The sequence below is a fragment of the Electrophorus electricus genome, chromosome 10 (genome assembly GCF_013358815.1).
Source record: "Electrophorus electricus isolate fEleEle1 chromosome 10, fEleEle1.pri, whole genome shotgun sequence".
Lineage (NCBI taxonomy): Eukaryota > Metazoa > Chordata > Actinopteri > Gymnotiformes > Gymnotidae > Electrophorus > Electrophorus electricus.
The window spans coordinates 7,483,295-7,502,093 of NC_049544.1; the positions used below are offsets into that span (position 1 = coordinate 7,483,295).

Here is an 18,799-nt window from a genome sequence, read left to right on the forward strand (position 1 = left end):
GAAAGACAATAGAAAAACAAAATGAAGAGGAGGAGGGAGGAGGAGCTGGAAGGGACCGCCGGACCCGAGTATTCCCCTCAGGTAAGCAGGAGGAATAAGAGAATGAATAGATCCTAATTCTTCCTAGTAACATACTTGTATGTACCCTTACCTACATGTCTCATGAAAGTCAGAACAGTGTTGAGATATCACAAACTGGTTGGTAATGCTGAAGGGTGCAGAAACTTAAAAAGGCTTTAACCAGTACAGAGAGTTTGCCATTGAGATTTTTTACTGAAATAAAGTTGGACTTTATGACACAGTTATGCCTAAGATAAAGTAAAATGGCAAAAAAAGGAAAAGCTTATAAGTAAATTAGGTCAGGCCCAAAGAGAAGGAGTGACAGAACATCAAAATACACTGCTTACCATCTACCTTTTAAAAAAGAAAGCTGCATATAAAAGAGTTTGAGGTTCTTTTAGATTAAAAGTGTGTCTGTACCCTCTTTATCATATTACCTTTTTATCAGAAGTTAATACTATTCAGAAGCGGTATTACAGTGGCAATGTATTGCTGGAACCTTCAAATATTTTTTTTTTCTTGTTGTTTTCTCAGATGTGCACAACAAAAGATATGAACCCACTACTTTGCAGTCATAATATGAAGGTCTCCTGTTGTGTTTTATTGAAACTGATAAGGCTGGAGAAATTTAAAACATTTAAAATATCTGTGTAAGACAGAATTCAAAACACCAGTTAGGGGACACAAGCACAAGAGATTTACTTGAAACTTTAAACTAATATACACAAAATGCAATATACAGCAACACAACAGGGTGTAAGCAGAGTAATATTTGTATCAAGCATGCAAATTTTTAATTCCAGAATAGGGAGTTTTGTTTTGACAGCAACACTGACAGTGTCAAGAAAGTGACTCACTAGACTCCTGAGTCCTGATGCCAAGCAGGTGCACTGCATGTACTGCTGAGCTCTGAACTACTGAGGACAGTGAGGGTGTGGCATGTGAATGGGATCAGGGTCAATGTGTGACAATGTCTCTCACGCATCTGCAGCACTTTTATATCTGAAACAAAACACTCTCTCCCAGAGCCACATCTGCAGAACCAGTCATTAAAGTGGCTCGCTGGGCTGTATTAAGATACAGTGAATCTTTGTCTGAGGACTTGGACTTGTGTTATTCGATTGGTTGATATAGCGCATAAGCTTCAGTGCTGCCCTGCTAAAATGCGTGGGTGTGTGTGTGTTTCTGTTTGTGTTATACAGACAGTGAATATGATTTGCGGTTCACCTGGAGTGAAGCTGATCTGAAGCAAGTGAACCATCTTCATTACACAGTTTATTAAGTGAAGCTTTTATCTGCTTATCTATGAACACTGAGTGTGTCACACTCTGGAAACATTTCTGTCTACTGAACTAAAATGTTTTGGCAATGTATATTTTTCCCAAAGGATTAAATTACATTATATCTGTCCTTGATTGTTTTTCTGTCCATACGCCTTAGATCCAATTATTTAATGCTGATTTTATCTCATAAGCCATAACTCCTCTCTTTCTGTGTTCTTTCTTCTAGGAAAGGAAAAATCAACAGGTCAAGAATGAGAAACTCAAAATTTTACAGTGAGTGTCTTTGGGTGTGATTCTTCTTTTACACAGGAACAGGAGCCATGAGAGCCTTAACATAAAATTTACTGACACACTGTAACCATACTAAAAAGTGACATGTAAAATAGCCAACACAAATGTGCATATTCAAGCCTTCGCATTTTCTTTCATATTACATAAATATCTATATAAGCAACCTGTAGGCTATCCAAGCAAAACACCATGAATAAATGTCACCTAGAAAAACTGCTGACACCATAAGCTAATATGTAACTGCTATGTGTTTGCACACCTGTAATTCAGTATAACAGCTTTATATGTATGCCACAAGGGGCCTCCACAACAATGTTACTTGTTACAGATGTGGCTATTAAGTTTACATTTGGGGATCTGAGAAAGAATCCCCTTTTTTTGTTTCTATGTACTTCTTATGGGCTTAGGGCAGGTTTGTGCATGCAAACCTGCAGTCTTAAACCTGCAGAACAGCTGTTGAGTGATGCTGGCATTTTGAATAGACTGTGTGGAGCTAGCCTCTGTTTGCTAAAATGTTGCCTGAACATGCTGCACCACTGAACTAGACTCAGCATTCCAACTTTGGGTGGGGCTGAGCATAGAGGAGTCAAATAACAATGCAAACATAATGAGAAATTTGTTTATTTACTCATTTAAGCCTTCATCTCTTTCTCTCTATGTCTCAGATTCTCAGTTGTATCAGCAGTACAGTGAAGTTGTTCAGAACAGAGAGATCCTGCATCAGGCTCATTCTGACACCTCGTCTGTGTTTGGGGAGGTTGCTGCCACCCTAGCATTCCCCTCTCCCTGTCCTTCTCCTCCTCTGGCTCGCAGGCCCCTCCCACCTATCCCTCCTATGTCCCACCCCCATTCCCTGGCCCATACCAATTCTTTGAGTGGGGCTCTATCCCTATCCCATCACATGACACAGAGGCCCTCATCCCCTCGGCTGACCAAGTCATTCACCTCCTCGCCCATGCTATGGCAAGATCTGCCTGGAGTGAGGAACAGCCCTGAGCTTAAAACTCTCAGTGAAGACAAGAGACGTTTGCAGGAGGTAGGGTACTGCTTCAGTCTGAGTGGGAGAGTGGATAAGGGATGTCTCTGGAGTAATAAAAGACATGTCTGACTGACAGCTGTGTGTTGGTAGGTGAGATTTGAGGTGGTCACATCAGAGGCATCATACTGCAGTAGCCTGGACATCGTGGTGGAACACTTTGTCAAGTCCAAACAGCTAAACGCACTCTTGACTACACAGGACAAGAACTGGCTTTTTTCCAGGCTTTGTGATGTCAGAGCCATTAGTCATAGGTAAGAATTCATGGTAATGGTTCAGAGGATGAGAAAGGAATTCTATGTGGGGTATCACAGATATTAATGAAGTACTAAAAGACTAGCATAATCATTAATATTCTTATTAAATGTGTAATTTTTTATCTGAATGAGATTCTTCCCAAAATGTAGTTGTCTAGGGCTCATACTTGTGAGCCATTTCCCAATAGATAAATAGATTTAAAAAAAAATAAGATTCAACACACTAATATATATTAGTTATTCTGTTGCATAGAAAAAATACTACTCTGCTATTCTAGCATCTAATTCTATTGTGTTGTGTAGTTTCTTCACTCAACTGGAGGAAAGAGTGGAGAGTGACATACTGCACTTTACTGTCTGTGACATCATCATTAAACACTGTCCACGATTCCGATCAGTCTATGTGCCCTACCTCACCAACCAATCATACCAAGACAAAACATATCAAAAATTAATGTGAGTGTTGTCTATGTAAATAATTTATTCATTCATTCATTTCTCATTCTTTACTACTGGAAATGTTTTTTTCTGTTTTGTTAGAAAAGATTAGTACTGCAGTCTGGTATGTAGTGTTTTGATCTTTGCTCAATGACTTTTACACACTCTGGCTTTTATTCTTTTTACTCCATGTTCTGTTGTACAGGAATGAGAATACTGCATTTCGCCACATGGTGGAGAAGCTGGAGCATAGTCCCAAGTGCCAGAGACTCCCCTTCCGTTCCTTCCTCATTCTCCCCTTCCAGAGAATAACTCGCCTTAAACTGCTAGTACAAGTACATTAACTCCTACGATTTTCTCTTTCAGTCATTCTCTGGCTCTCCTTGTCCTGCTGAGACAATTGAATTCAGTATTAGGCAAAACGAGGCTTAGAATTGGAGTTAAAATTAGACAATTAACTTCTAACTTATTGGTTTACAAAAGAAAATTTGGTACTTTCAACAAGTGTCCAAAGTGGATGCTTTAGCTTTAGACTTAGAATAACTTGATTATGTTACACTTGAGACATCACTGAGCTTTTCAACTGTCTCAAAAAATAAATAAACAAACAAATAAAAAATGTAGTCTAAAATAAACAATATTAGCAAGATAAGAATATAACCTAGTAGAAAAAGGAGAATGTTCTGTCGCCCTTTACTAATTTAGAGAGTAAATTATTGTTACTGTTACTGGACACTAACTGTTTAACAAATTATTTCATGTTCTTTCCTACTCTTCCTAGAATATTGTCAAGAGAACAGCGCCGAAGACAAAGGATGAGGCACAAGCCATCAAAGCCATGAAATTACTGGAGAAGGTAAGCATCCTTTTCCTCTCACTCACTCACTCACTCACTCACTCACTCACACACACACACACACACACACACACACACACACACACACACAATTCATATGCACAACAATACAAATTCTGCTGCTTTGCATTTTTGCAGATGATTCAGGATAGTAATGACAGTATATCTCAGATGAAGAGCATTGAATCACTCGTATCCCTCAATGCAAAGGTGGACTTTGAATGCAAGGTGAGGATGCATTTCTATGTACCTATAACTAACTATTAAAAAAAAAGTGGTAAAGCTGCAGCATTTCTGGAACTCCATCTCACAAGAGATTTGTCAGGTACATTGAACAATTACTTTAAAGAGTAGCTTAAAATATTATTCTTAATTTTTGTTAATTTCATTACTTACTTTGTAATTATTTATACTTGTTGTTTTACTCTTATAGTTCCTCTGTATGTTAATTATATAGGTTATATAATTTATTCTCATTCTTAATATAATGCATTTAAATACTTTTTATTTGTCTGTTAAACACTTAAAAGAATAAAATATTTGTATTATTCCATATCAATTTACAGTACATTATGTTAAAATAAACTTTCAACAGACAAATGACAGGAGTATGTTTAATGTAGAGTAACATGGCAGGCTGGGAGAGACTTGATTACCAATTTTTGTGAAATACAAACTAATCTAGCTATGCAAAAGAAAACAAAGATATTCATGCCATTTGTTTATCTACACTTCTGACATGAGTATCCAAAATGGGAAATGCCATAGGAAGCCAACAATCTCAAAGAAAAACGTGTGTGTGTGTGTGTGTGTGTGTCAGACACTGCCGCTGATCAGTCAGTCACGCAGGCTAGTGAGAGAAGGCCCACTCACTGAGCTGAGGGATTTCTCTCTGAAGGAGACAGAGAGAAATGCCTATATGCATCTTTTCAATGACTACCTGCTTCTTTCATTGCCCAAAGAGTGAGTTTGTCTATTCTTTTGTTTCAAAACCAAAGTTTAAGCATCTATTCCTTTGATATTAAATTTGTTTTCATACAAAATGTCCACAGTACAGTATAGTGTTTTCTCTCCATGCAGAGTTGGCCGGTTTACAGTGATAGAGCATGCTCCTGTATCAGAGCTACGAGTTGAAAACTGCAGAGTCAAGCTTCACTCTTTGCAGAAGAACCTCTTCCGCCTGCACATAGCCAATAAAGCTCTGCTACTGCGAACAGACACACAGTGAGTATGAATGAGTTCATAAGACAAAAGGAGGTCTAGAGCTCAAGTCTTATTTGTCCATGCTTTTCAAAAGATGACCTTGCCAAACATACATATGTGACCATATGTCCTTGTCTTGAGCATTTAATAAGTCATTGGTTCATTTTTACAAGACCATGCAACCCAGTTACTCAAACAGATCACTTAATGTGAAATGGCACATTCCTCTCTAGCAAGCACATGTATAGTGAAAAATACTGAACATCAGCCCGTCAGCTTCGGATTGTGCTTTCCTGCAGGGCTGATAAACTGCGCTGGATCTCTGCACTCTCTCGTCCTCATCCTGAAATTGACTTCACTGCAGCACAGGGTATGGATAATTTCTTATATCATTACTTACAAAAGAAAGAAGCATAATTGTTTTTCAAATTCTAACACTTTCAAATACCTACTGTTCCAACAAAAAGATACTTGACAGTCTCCATACTAAGTGCAAATACATATCTTTAGTATGAAAATTCTGTATTCTTAATAGTTTACTTTCTTGAGAAAATGTTCATTAGTATTCAGGTGCACAGAAAATTGGTATGTTGCATTCTGAAAAATGGCTGATGCTTTGCCTTTACATTCTCCTTCAGATATTCCACAGATGCAGTGCATTAGGGCTTTTATTGCCCAGCAACCTGATGAACTTAACTTGGAGAAAGCCGACGTCCTGCTGGTGCACCAGCAGAGCAGTGATGGTGAGGAAGTGTTTAAAGTATCATAATCACAGTGCGTAAAAATAAACCCATTATCACAGCTCAGTAACAAGTGTGTTATTAACAATGAGCCAAATGTTACAGGTACAAGCAGTAGAACTTTTCATGCAATGAATTATAATGAAATGGACCAATGTTACCATACACATTTAATACACAAAGTAAATAACACACTTGATAAAGTAAGATTCCTGAATTGATTCTTCAGCCTGAGATTCATAAGTGACTGCATTCATAAGTGACTGCAAAAAAAAAAACAATTTTTTAAAAGCATCTTGTCATTTTTGACAGTTGAAGCCAAAACTCTGATAATAATGATTCAGTGACACTGTATCATTCAGTCTAATGGGTCTGTGTTGATTTTTTTAAGGGTGGGTGGAGGGAACTCGTCTATCTGATAGACATCGTGGATGGGTGCCGGAGTCTCATCTGGAAACCATAGTCAGTGAAAAAGCTCGACAGTGCAACCTGGCGGACGCACTGAAAATTACAACTGCAACAGCCACAGTGTGAAATATTTACTCAGCCTCCTACTCGGTATTGCACTGTATCCTCACCTCTACTGAAAAAAGCCAAAAACTCTACACTGAGTGAGTCACTCTACAAATGGGTCACAACTCCTTGTGCAACTTTCACTGCACTAAACATTTTCTTAAAACCAGACTCCAAGGATTATTTTAAGCTTTAAACTCTTCAGAAATCACTGGAACATGAACACTGGATATGAACCATTATCTCAGGAAGAAAATGAAAAGGGAAAAAGGAAATGCATACAAGAACTGCAAAGGGTTTGTGGTTAAATGTCCGACTGCCTTTTTAACAAGATTATATAGATTTTATACATTACACACATTCTATACCCCTGGCTGGTATAACAGAACAATACGAAAAATGGCTACAGTACATAAGTGTCTATAGAGTTTGACAAAAAATAATCATGGAACACAGTGTATCTGGTTTGTTTGTACATAACCACGTTTATAAACCACTGAGGTATTTAGGGAGATCCATAGTGTCTTGTGTTCATTTGTCCTGTAGGAGCGCAAAAACAGATCTTCTTTATGCGGGCATGGCACAGATATGCCAGTAAAAGAAAATTGGTTCTGCATCTTGACGCTTGATATTTTCGGAGCACTGCTGTAGAATGGCTAGAGCATGTATTTTACATGACTGATACATATTCAAGCCATTTACTAGAAGAGAGGTTTAATTTTTTTGTAAAGTAAGTGTAATGCAATTTACAGAAATTCCATTAGGACAGCTAAAATATTGAAGGTCCCAGTCTCTATACATAGCTCTGGTCTCTAGGTACCTGCCAAATAGTGGACAAACACCTACATCTTTCACAATGGGTATAAACTACCCTAGTCTTTAGATATTACAAACCTATTATTATAATTAATTAACATCACACCATAAAAACATACTTTCTACTATAGTTCCACCTGTAAGGAACCATTTTAACATGGGAAGTGAGGAGAAAGGAAGAGTCTGGATAAACAGTTCAGTAGGAAATCAGTCACTTTAGTGTCATTTATAGTCTGACGAATCAACAGGACATCACTAATTTCTCTTTTGACATGACAAATTGGACAAATTGGTTCCTTATTATTCTCAACCCACAGTAAGATAGTAAGCATGGGGCAGAAAAAAAAAAAATAAATTAACATCACACCCATCAACCTTCACAGAGTTACAAGATAAACTAGACTGTATTAAAACTTAAAAAATAATTGGTTCCTGAGACAAAACTGAAATGTACAACAGCCCCAACCCGTAATCAATGGGAATGGACATCAGAATGACAGTGGTACAATCAAACACACTCTGACAATTGGGATGAAGTCAGAGTAACCATGATTTTTCTGTTCTACAGTCACGCACACCTACATACAGTCACAGCCACTGTATCTCTTGGAGACATTTTCTGAGTAAGGATTCATGATTTTTGCACGCAAGTACACGCACCCATGTACGCACATGTGCATTCACACGTGCACACACGCACATCAACACACGTGCACACAAACACTATGGTATTCTACAGTTGTATCAGTTATTACTGGCTGCTTAGGCATAATTTCTGTTACTAACTGGATTCCCACTATTCACTTTGACATGTTCAGTATCCAGTGTTGTGTAATAAAAGATGTGACATGATTTAAAGATTTACATGCACTAACACAGCCATTACTCAGCACTGAAGAGGCTTTACAAGCCTAAACAAATGGAGACCCACGTTGGTCTAGTTTAGCACAGTGTCAAACAGAGAGCATGGGACTGTGTACATAGTGGTCTTCAGCACACTTCACACAACACTCATCATGTAAGAAATGCACAGTTCATCTGTCAGGTAAGTGCTGAGTGAAATGCACAACCAACATGCACACACACGCACACACCTTCTGAAATGGAGAACCCCTGATACAGTACTTCAGAACAACACGTGACGTCATAGAGCTAGCTATACATCTTGAAGAGCTGATGTCAAAAACTAAAGTTTTCAAAATACGCAGAGCACATAGACTCAGATATAAGTGTCTTTACCAATGTCTTGGCCATCCGGTAAGCCTTCTTGAGGAAGCCCAGCTCTTTTAGCGCAATGTGAGTGCGCAGTGGTGAAGAACAGAGGTAATACAGTATGCTGTGGCAGCAGGCTTGATTCAGAGCACACTTGATCTGACTGGTTGAATGAAGCGGTTAAGAGAGTAGAGATATGTGCTGGGGAGCATTAAAATACAGTGAGGGATTCTATAATACAGCAGAACAGAAGTCACTTGCTCTTATCCAATTACTGGCCATCTGTTCCTTTCAACCTGTAGAGGAGGGGGAAACACACTGATATACCAATCACAGTGAAGTTCACTCAGCTCACTGACTTACACTTACAATCATTCTCTTGTAAGCATGTTAAAAAGTGGAACCCAAATTAAATGGGCAATGACAAGCACTTGGAAAGGGCTGGGAGTTTGCAGATTAATAATTGTATTGAACAGCAGTGGCTGTGTTGTAGTTTATGTATATATGAAAAAACAAGTGAGTGAGTATGTTTATGTATGCACTGTACCTATAAGAGATTGGCAGTAGCAGGCTGTTCTTCTTAAGTGCCTGAACTTTGCTGAGGGTGTCAGGGTCCAGGGCAATATAGCAGCGCCGGGCGTAATCCAAAAGCTTTTCTTTGGATGGGTCAAACTCGCCCACCTCTGCCAGCTTCTCTGGAGCCACTAGCATCAGCTCGGCAATAGGGGTTGTGGAGGCCACGGTGTTGCGATCAACACCATGGATCTGAAAGGCCTTGGACATGTTCTTTAGCCGCTGGTACGTCACCAGGATCTTCTTATAGCGGAACAACACACCAGCAGCATCTTTCACTAAGAAAGGAAAAAACATGATGATGAGCTTGGTTTAACAGCCATTTTAGAGCTCCCATAGTCCTAAAAGTTATTTTTTAATTTACATTGATTTTAATCATTACATATCTAACATTCACTACCTCAACCTAATTTCTCTCAACCAGTTTCTCAATGACCAGAATGCAAGATAAAACCACGCCATGATTCTTAAAACATTTAAAGTTGCAACATATTCTGAACTGAGTGTCTCACCTCTCTGTCTCTCTCTCCCTCTGGCTATTCTGAAGACCCTCCTCCTCTTCAGAGCAGGGTGCCCACTACTTGGTCTCCCAGAAGCACCCATATTCCACAGTGTCACATTTTCTGACATTACATCTTCCCCAGACATCATTTCTTCCTCATCCAGGTAGCTGTCCTCCAAAAATTCCTCTTCCTCCTCCTCTCCCAAAAGTGAAAGGGACTCTTGAGGAGGGAGGGAACACTGCACATCAGCCTCCCAAGTTAAACATTTTATCAATATGCTATGAATGTTGTTTATATACATGGGTCAACACTTCTTAATTTACATAGGGGGTACACAATGCCAGTCCAGAAAGACCAAAGTTTAGCACAGGTATCATGAATATGATAATTTCAAAGAAAAAAAAAAACTGTAAAAATGCCAACAGTGCAAGCTACACATACATACACACAAAGATCACTGATTAATTTGAAAGATAAAAAACCGTGTAGAATACACAGTGCATACTACACACACGCACACAGACACACACACCTGGCAGGTCATTCATTGATCTGTTGTTACCACTGCTACTACTGCTTCCACCACCATGACCCTGTAGGAGGGGCTGGGAATGGGAGGGACCAAACATGGAACTCATCTGAGCACTGACTGGTCCAGAGCCACTGCTCATGACCTTAGCATTGGTTGGTGGTTGCTGGGCAGGCCTCTGTTGGAATGACTGACGGTTGGCTGAACGCTGGACCTCTGCTTGCTGATCTAAAATGATAATAATGTTAATAAGAATGTTAATGCCATTATCATTATTTGAATATAGATTTTGTTTAGAGTAGTACAGCACAGAACTACACTAACAATGCCATTTGCCTAAATTAAATCCATCAGGGGATACAGTCTATTATATTCATTTGTTTCACACATGCACCTGATTTCAGGAATTAGGTTTATTTTGGTGTTGTGCTAATGGGGGGTTAAGATGGGATGATCAGGTGAGGTTGTGCTCATTGAATGCTGAGTAACAGGGACATGAAAAGCAACAGTGTCACTGAAGTGCTCAGTTCTCTGTTCAAAGGTAACTAAACAACCAGCCAAAGGTACATTGTAACACTTTTTTCCTGTAATTTTTGCAAGACAGGGTAAGAGATTCTTTACCACGTTCATTCTCTCGTCGCCTCCTCCACGAAAAACTGTGGGAATCATTACCTAAAAAATATAAATTAAAAATGTATATAGAACATTTAGACTCACAATTAATAATGAACATAAAAAGGAATACCATATCAATACTACACATCTATCAATGTCATGCAAATCCTGTACTCATATAGCCCCTTTGGAAAGTTTTATTCTTTTGTATTCAGTTTTCCTCTATTGCCATAATCTCTCTCCCTTTTTGCTCATCCACCACTCTCTCGCACTCACCGTTGCTCTCCTGACTCTTGGTAGAGAATATGAAGCGGTCGAGTTGGCAGCGCAGAAAGTCTCTCTCCTCCTCCAAGTCTTCAATGCGTTTCTGCAACCAGGAGTTCTTTTCCAGGGAGATCTGCAGTTGTGTGCGCAGGTTTGTGATCAGCAGGTATGAGCTTGCCGGAGCAGGAGGATCATTACCTATGTTTGGAATTAAGACAACCACACACACATTCAGGAGACATTTGAATACTTACGTACATGACAAGACCTAGGTAAAACCATTCAAATTTGAATACTTCAATTCTGTCATAAAACTGAAATCTGATAAAACTAATGAGATGTGTGCAAAAACATATGTGCTAGATTTAGCTGTATATTGCTTTTTTCACAAATGTAATGGGTACAAATGGGTCAGTCCTGTTATAAGCAGTGGTCAGGTGTGCAAATGATGTATTTATGTATATATTCTTGATAGTTTACAATTCACAAAGCACAACAGATCCTATATATATTGTACTGAGATATATATTGCATTGTAGGAAACTAATAACACCTTTTTTTGCACCAACTGAGAGTCATGTTAGAATTAACATCATCTCTGTCAAATTATTACATACAGGTTCTTCTTCTTCTAAGTTTCTTTTTGAATGTGTTGAATAAAGTAGTGGTATAGCCATGATATGCTCAAACTGACCTTCAAAGCTCTGTTCATTCTGGTTATAGAAGCCGCCCTGCTGCTCAAAATTGTTCTCCTCAAAGGGAATGGAGATTTCATATGCATCCTCGTTTTTTGGTGCTTTGGAGATGAAAACACATTAAGGAAAGATTGCACTGAAAGCATGGCACATTTTCAAATCAGGGCCATTATGGACATGGATTTTAGCTTTTGTCCTCAGTGTAACAATTAACTGTAACAATTCTTTTATTACACTGTTATTGAAGAATACGAACATACAAATGATCATTTACAAAAGCCTTTTACTATTACTTTTCTTAAAGCACGTTGATGCACTTTCTCATCAAAATTGTACTGTAGTGAAGACAGACTACAAATTAGCCCCCCGATGAAACTTTGACCTGGTCAAAGGGGGGTTCTTTCTCACCACTGGACCATGGACCAGACCCAGAACCCACTGGTGTTTTGAGGTTGAGCAACAAAGCCATAAATGGCCTAGCTATTAAGATGGCTTGGTGTTCTGACCCTCAACCCCCTTGCCTCTGATGTCATAAACCAAGGACAAGAAGGAAAAAGCTTACAAGCCTGGTTATAATTCAAGAAACTGTGACCATAAATTCCATCAGAATCAAATCCCTACCGTGACAACCAACCTTCATCACCCCACAGAGTCAAAAGTAACAACTTGGCATTTAATCTACTATGATGTCAAATGATAATCAATCAGTAATGTATGGTTATTTTAACAGAATCCAAATTATGACATTTGTTCCTGTTATTTTATAGGTATCTGTAGTCACATTATTCTGTTCATTACTTGTTCCTTATTAATTTGCATTATTCACCCATTTGTATGTCGCTTACTTCATGCATGTGGTAAACTAATTGTTACTCACTCCTAATTGTGTTCACCAGAAATGCTATATAAACCAGTTAGAAAATATATTAGAAGTTAGTAGTTTGTAACTTTCAGAAATTAGGAAAGTAATTAAATCGATTATCCAATTGTTCTGCACCTCCCAGGGTTTGTTTTCAAAACTACACTCTAAGATCAGGAGGCAGAAATGGGTATTAATGTATGTATTTACTTTATTTCTTTATTTCCTTTACAGTTGATTCGTGGTTGATCCAATGTATTCATATGTCCAAGAGAAATCCCTCCCCCCCATCGCAGGAACAAAAGCTACTGAATATGCACGAACTAGGCATGCTCTGTCCCCAACATATACCTGGGAAAATCTGACCCCCTCTTAATCTGGCACTGGTGTTAATCAGCAAACGGCTTACTTAGCTTCAGTGGTTAAGGAACTTGACTCTTAACCAGAAGGTTGCCAGTTCAAACCCTACCACCACCAAATTGCTAATACTGGGCCTCTGAGCACAGCCTTTACCCCCAAATTGTTCAAGTTGTATTCAGTCATAATTGTAAGTTGCTTTGGATATAAGCATTAGCTAAATGCCATAAATGTAAATCTCCAGACGGTTCGACAGGGTTGAACGCCAGTGAGTCGTAAGAACCGACATTTCCCTCATATGTTACCAGTTTGGTACCGATACTAACAGTGTTTATTAAACAAATCAGAGTATTAGTGTAAACTCTTTCCTCTCACCGGTGACACAGCATCACACTTAGCTCCCCATATCACTGTTCACAACAGCTATCTTTCTCTCCTGATCTTCCTATTAGACTGTAGACATACTTTCATTACAAATTTGTTGATTAACAAGTTTCCTTTGTTGGTCTTGTTGAATGATAAGTAGATTACCTGTTTGGTTACTCCTATCATGTTGTTTAAAATAACCTATTTACTTTTTCTTTCTGTACCCTTTTTTTTAATTATCTTAGTTAACTACCTGTATCCATCATGAATTGTTTGTGTTAAATTTAGGTTGTTTACATTGTTAAGCTTGTTATTCTAGTGATTCTATTGAACTAGACACACTTGGTCATTAGTAGAAGCTTAATAGAACATAACATTCAGTGGTTATTACGTGTGAGCCAAGAGTGACTGTCACAAAAAGATGAGGAGTGAGGCAGGATGCAAGCGCCAGGAGGTAACTTCAATAACTAAAAGCAAGTACAAACAACAAAAATACTGCTGCAAGCAGCGATTGAGGGTTCAAGCATGTACAAGGCCTAAGAATCAGTCCAGAACTTACTAAATGTATACTTCACTATAGTTCACTGGTTCTGTCTTTACCAGTACTGGTAAAATCTGAAGCAACTAGTCATGAAGAAAGATATTTTGCATATTACTGTAGCACATATTTATGCCAGCTTCCCATAGTTGCACAAGTCTATAAAGCTTCATTTAAATTGACAGAGCATTAAAGTGTATATGCTGTTTAAGAATACAAGATCAATTTAGTTTTGGTTTTCGTGACACAGGACAGTAGCATGGTCTTTTAATTCCCAAACCTATGAGATATTTTGTCTTATTTAGCTTTGTGTCCACCTTGCAAACACTAAAACTGTATGATTTTTAAAGGTTTAAAAGCTGATGGTGCTCTGCCGTGCCCTGTGCAGGCCAATCAGGGTCAAAACTGAAAAGCTTCACAAGAATGTAATGTCAAACATGTGCCTAAAGTTTTATGTTGATATCACTCACAGTTGCTGACTTCTGTACAGGTAAGTTTAAAAGCTATTTTAAAGGTGCTTGTTGGAGTGTCTCTGCTAGATTCAGTTTTAGGCTGAACAAATTGTGAAAGGTTTGTAAACACTTAAATGTATTTAAAAGCAGTAAATGTGCAGCAAACAAGAACAGTTGGAGTGTTTATGCTTTCAAGAAGTATTACGGTAAAGCAATAGGTTACATGTTGATTAATTTTTTGTTTTTATTGACATGTGTCAGTAGCAAGGTTATTTAATTCCAAAACATATGAGATATTTATGTATGTACATTACTTTCTAATACATTTGGACCCAAGAGACATGCCCCTATGTGGCCTGTGTTAAAGGCTCCCAATTGCACAGAAATTTGATGAAAAACCTTGAAAGAATATATGGACTTCATTGTTCACATATTAACAATTTGTTGTATGAAGAGTAAGTCAAAGATTTTAAACAAATGCTAATACTTAGAAAGCAATACATTTTCCCCCATAACTTACATTTGCAAATCTGCTTGTCTTATTTATCACTTATAGGTATCCACATTATATACAGTAAAAGCTGCATGACTTGTAATGATTGAAAAGCTGACTGCACTGCAGGGTAACATTTCACATACTTAGTCTTTCAGTTATATTGTGTTTGGTGCTGTTTCATTTAAGTACTAGTTTTCAGTCAGTTTCAGTGTTTGCCCACTAGATAGAGCCAAAGCAATACCATACTGAAATGTTTTAGTGAATTAAAAGTATTATTTCTCATCAGGCAGTACAATTTTTGTTATAATCTGTAATGGCAAACTTACTCAGCTCATAGATGCAAATCATATGGCATCCATTACTTGTCTGTAGTGTGCATAAAATGATGATGGTGTGATTTTTAAAGGATTTTAGAAGTGTGTGTGCTATATCGCCCCCAAAAGGTTAAGACCAAACTTTGTAGACCCTTCAAGAACCTAAAAAAACCTTTCAAATTAGGATATGATGACTTACATGGTTTATGAATTATAACAATATAGGTCATGTATTGCAAGGCTGCAATGAATGATTGGTAAAAGTGACAAAATCTGAACCTTTTTAAAATTATTATATACATAGAGAGTGAGTAGATTATTGTAGTACCAATTTTGATACAATTGGATCAAATTCCTAGGACTAGTTTGAAAAGTGCTATTTTTGAATTAATGAAAAAACTATGCATTTTTGAAAATGGCATGTTATTGCAAAGGAGTACTGCAAGGAATCATGAGTCATGAGTCCAAGTTTGTGTTTCTAAGTGAACATATGTAGGAGTTATACTTGATATTCATGTATAGCGTAACCTAGTGACCAAATTATTTGAAACTAGACTCAAAGAGAATCCTTATACATCCATGGCATATATGTTTCATTCTGATTAGTCAATGTTAAGCCTGTCAAATGTCTTCTGAAAGCTGATTGGCCAATGGCGATCAGATTTTTTGACCTATCAGCTAATTCTTAATTGACCTTGTATATGATAGCTGAAGGATACATCATATCAAGTTTCCTCTTGATCTGATGCCAGTATGCTGATATAATTTTTTAGCATTTATAGCGCCATCTGTTGACATACTTGCGCCAATATCAGTAGGGCAACCTACAGTAACGGGCTTAACCTGGCTCTGAAGTTTCACCAAAATCAAATAAAGCGTTCATGAATTATAGCCATTTATGCAAAATATACGCTTATCCTGAAGGACATATGGCGGTCATACTGTTTTGAAATGTAAAAATGTTTTTGAGGTTCAGACTCTTGTGAGCATTTGACACCAAGATTGTGGTGATCCTAGGACCTAATTCACAAAATAGGTTTCACATATTATGCAAAAAATTAAGTGGGCGGAGGTTAAGGTTTGTATATTATTGGTCCTATTGGATTGAGTCGAGGAATACACTGAAATAGGAATTTTGTCACTACGCCTCACGGTGTGCGGAAAAAGCACAGCGCCACCTTTAGGGAAATGGAGGTCAATTTACTTGGATAACTGACAAGAAACAACAATACCGAATGTACACACAACCGAATGAACCAAAACAACCCTCAACTTGGGAAACAAAACACAGGGCTTAAATACACAAACCATTAAGGCAATTGATGAAACCAATAACAGGCATAGAACTAAACAAATGAGGCGGAGAAAACCAAAACCAAAACAAGGAAGCACATGGAAACAAAACCAGGAAGATAACGAAACAGAAGGCGTCGCCGTGGGAACCGCGACGCCAGGGAGGGGCGATCGTGACAGTGATGATATAATGTTTGGTAGACGAGAAATAATCACGTATCTAATTGGCGACTTTCATGATTTGAGACTCAATTATTAGTCATTAATAAATTAATTAAAATTAATACATTTCCCTGTGAATCTGGGTGGTGCCCCAATTAAATTTACCAACTGTAACAGTCAATTCATTAAACGTATTAAATCGCTACAGTACTAATGACATAAGGCTACTGCAGACAAATGTCAAAGTAAAAAAGGAAAAACTTACTTTGCAACTCTTGCGAACTTCCATGCTTCCCAGTGGCTGTTTCTGCATCGTTCATATTTCTGTTTGCTTTAATCTCGTGTTTCGGGATAAGTTTTTAATAAAGAGAAGGTTTCATCAAAGGAGAATCCCAATTTTAGCTGAAATTTAAAAAACACAAAGTGTCGGTGGAGGAAGGAGCAAAAAAAAATTGTAATCATAAACAAAACCTGGTATGCCATTGCAAAAACGGGCTTAAAATATAAGATAAGCACTAACCCAAGTGAAAATGAGCTAGCTACAGGTCGCTAGCTGTCAGCTTTTAGCTTGTCTGTTTAGGCATCATTAAATCTCGCTTGTCAAATTAGCTTAGCTAGTTAGCTACACAACTTTACTATCCTACATAGGGTTAGCTGACTAGCTAACCTAACTAATGAAGTTATAGCTAAATTACAATGGCATCTATCTGAGTGCCCAGTAATGTAAACATTGTAGCTATCAAGGTGCAAAAACATAACACATAGCTAGCTAGAGACAGGTTACGCACCGTTATCCCTCAGTATTGCGGTATTAGCTAGGTATAATTGTAATAGCTAACTAGCTAGCTAGCTAGGTTATATCCTTGTAAACATGAAATTACAGCTGTGCTAATTGCAGAGAGTAGCCTCTGTAATGACAAAGATGACGAGAGGTGAAAAGAACTCTTGCTATAAACTCTTTCCACTAAGGTAGCTAGCTAGTTAACATTTTGCTAGTCAAAACGAGCTAGCCAGCTAGCTAACTAGTTATATGGTTAGCTAGGTAGCTAGCTATCGTTACTCTCGTTGCACAATCGAGCATTTGTCATTACGACAAGAGAATTACACAAACCGTTCCGTGGTCCTTAAATTTCTTCCCTTGAGCATTAGCTAGAAAAGCTTAGTGAATGCGCTTCTATACGTCTATGCATTTGCTAAAAGATTCCCAGCTAACAATAACAATTAAATGTCTTTCCACTATTCTATCATGACCCCCCGAAAATGACGTACTTCCGCACATACGTGTGCGTGTACAGTTCAGTGGCTCTGTACAAAATGGTATAAGGCATACTGCATACTGCAGTAGCATATACTAGATACAGCTCCTCACAGTAGTTAACAGTACTGTATTCTGTAATACACTATATGGCCAAAGGTACGTAGACACCATGGCTAATTACTAAGTTAAAGCATTTCAGCAATACCTATTGATGACAGATGTCTAAAATCAAGCACATAGTTATGTAATCTCCATAAACAAACCTTGTGAGTACAATGGGTTGTACTGAAGACCACAGTGACCTTATGCAGAACTATCATAGGCTGTCACCTTTGCCACAAGTCAGTTTGTGAAAGTTGCCTTTTGGAAATAGCATCAGCACAAGAACTGTGTTAGGAGCTTCATGAAATTCGTTCAATTATCATGCAGCTGCACTGCAAATGATTGCAGAAGATTGCAAGTATATCAACACCACTGGACTCTGGAGCAAATGAAATGTGCTCTCTGGAGTGATCAATCATGTTATCTAGCAGTCTGATGAACAAATCTGCTGTTGGCGGATAACACACTGTCTAATGCATTATAACAGAAAGGTTATAAAGGAATGATTGTCTGGGATGTTTAAGGGTTTGGGCCAGGTCCTTAGTTCCAGTGAAAAGAAGTATTAATGCTACAGTATACAAAGATACTTTAGACAATTACATGCTTCCAACTTTGTAGCAACTGTTTGGGGTGGGGGTGTGGGGGTTCCAGTTCCAGTTCCAGTATGGCTCTGCCCCTGCACACAATGCGAAGGGCATGAAGATATGCTTTGATTTAT

General features: G+C 38.1%; 2 protein-coding genes across 2 annotated transcripts; one reads left to right on the forward strand and one right to left on the reverse strand.

Annotated features, from left to right (window-relative positions):
* The first annotated feature begins 1,575 nt into the window (after window positions 1-1,575).
* arhgef5 (Rho guanine nucleotide exchange factor (GEF) 5) lies at window positions 1,576-7,844 on the forward strand. Its single transcript, XM_027006701.2, has 12 exons — window positions 1,576-1,616; window positions 2,300-2,670; window positions 2,764-2,924; window positions 3,231-3,383; window positions 3,571-3,700; window positions 4,147-4,221; window positions 4,360-4,449; window positions 5,042-5,184; window positions 5,302-5,445; window positions 5,724-5,794; window positions 6,063-6,167; window positions 6,556-7,844. The coding sequence occupies exons 1-12, from the start codon at window positions 1,595-1,597 to the stop codon at window positions 6,696-6,698; spliced, it is 1,608 nt and encodes a 535-aa protein (XP_026862502.1). The 5' UTR covers window positions 1,576-1,594; the 3' UTR covers window positions 6,699-7,844.
* ccdc106a (coiled-coil domain containing 106a) lies at window positions 7,689-18,005 on the reverse strand. The gene is made up of 9 exons (XM_027006702.2): window positions 17,833-18,005; window positions 16,987-17,123; window positions 11,884-11,985; window positions 11,202-11,387; window positions 10,932-10,982; window positions 10,314-10,538; window positions 9,791-10,000; window positions 9,253-9,556; window positions 7,689-9,001 (listed from the first exon to the last, which is right to left on the reverse strand). Exons 2-9 carry the CDS (start codon window positions 17,039-17,041, stop codon window positions 8,977-8,979), a joined length of 1,158 nt encoding a protein of 385 aa, XP_026862503.1. The 5' UTR covers window positions 17,042-17,123; window positions 17,833-18,005; the 3' UTR covers window positions 7,689-8,976.
* Between the last annotated feature and the right edge of the window lie 794 nt (window positions 18,006-18,799).

Bases quoted from the DNA above. Each gene is read 5' to 3' on its own strand.
- arhgef5 (XM_027006701.2), top strand. From the start codon at position 1,595: ATGAGAAACTCAAAATTTTACA. The intron at 2,925-3,230 runs GTAAGAATTCAT...TGTGTTGTGTAG, and splicing joins GTCAGAGCCATTAGTCATAG to TTTCTTCACTCAACTGGAGG. The intron at 5,795-6,062 runs GTATGGATAATT...ATTCTCCTTCAG, and splicing joins TGACTTCACTGCAGCACAGG to ATATTCCACAGATGCAGTGC.
- ccdc106a (XM_027006702.2), bottom strand. From the start codon at position 17,041: ATGAACGATGCAGAAACAGCCACTGGGAAGCATGGAAGTTCGCAAGAG. The intron at 11,388-11,883 runs GTCAGTTTGAGC...TTCCAAACATAG, and splicing joins GAATGAACAGAGCTTTGAAG to GTAATGATCCTCCTGCTCCG. The intron at 10,983-11,201 runs GTGAGTGCGAGA...TATATTTTTTAG, and splicing joins CAAGAGTCAGGAGAGCAACG to GTAATGATTCCCACAGTTTT.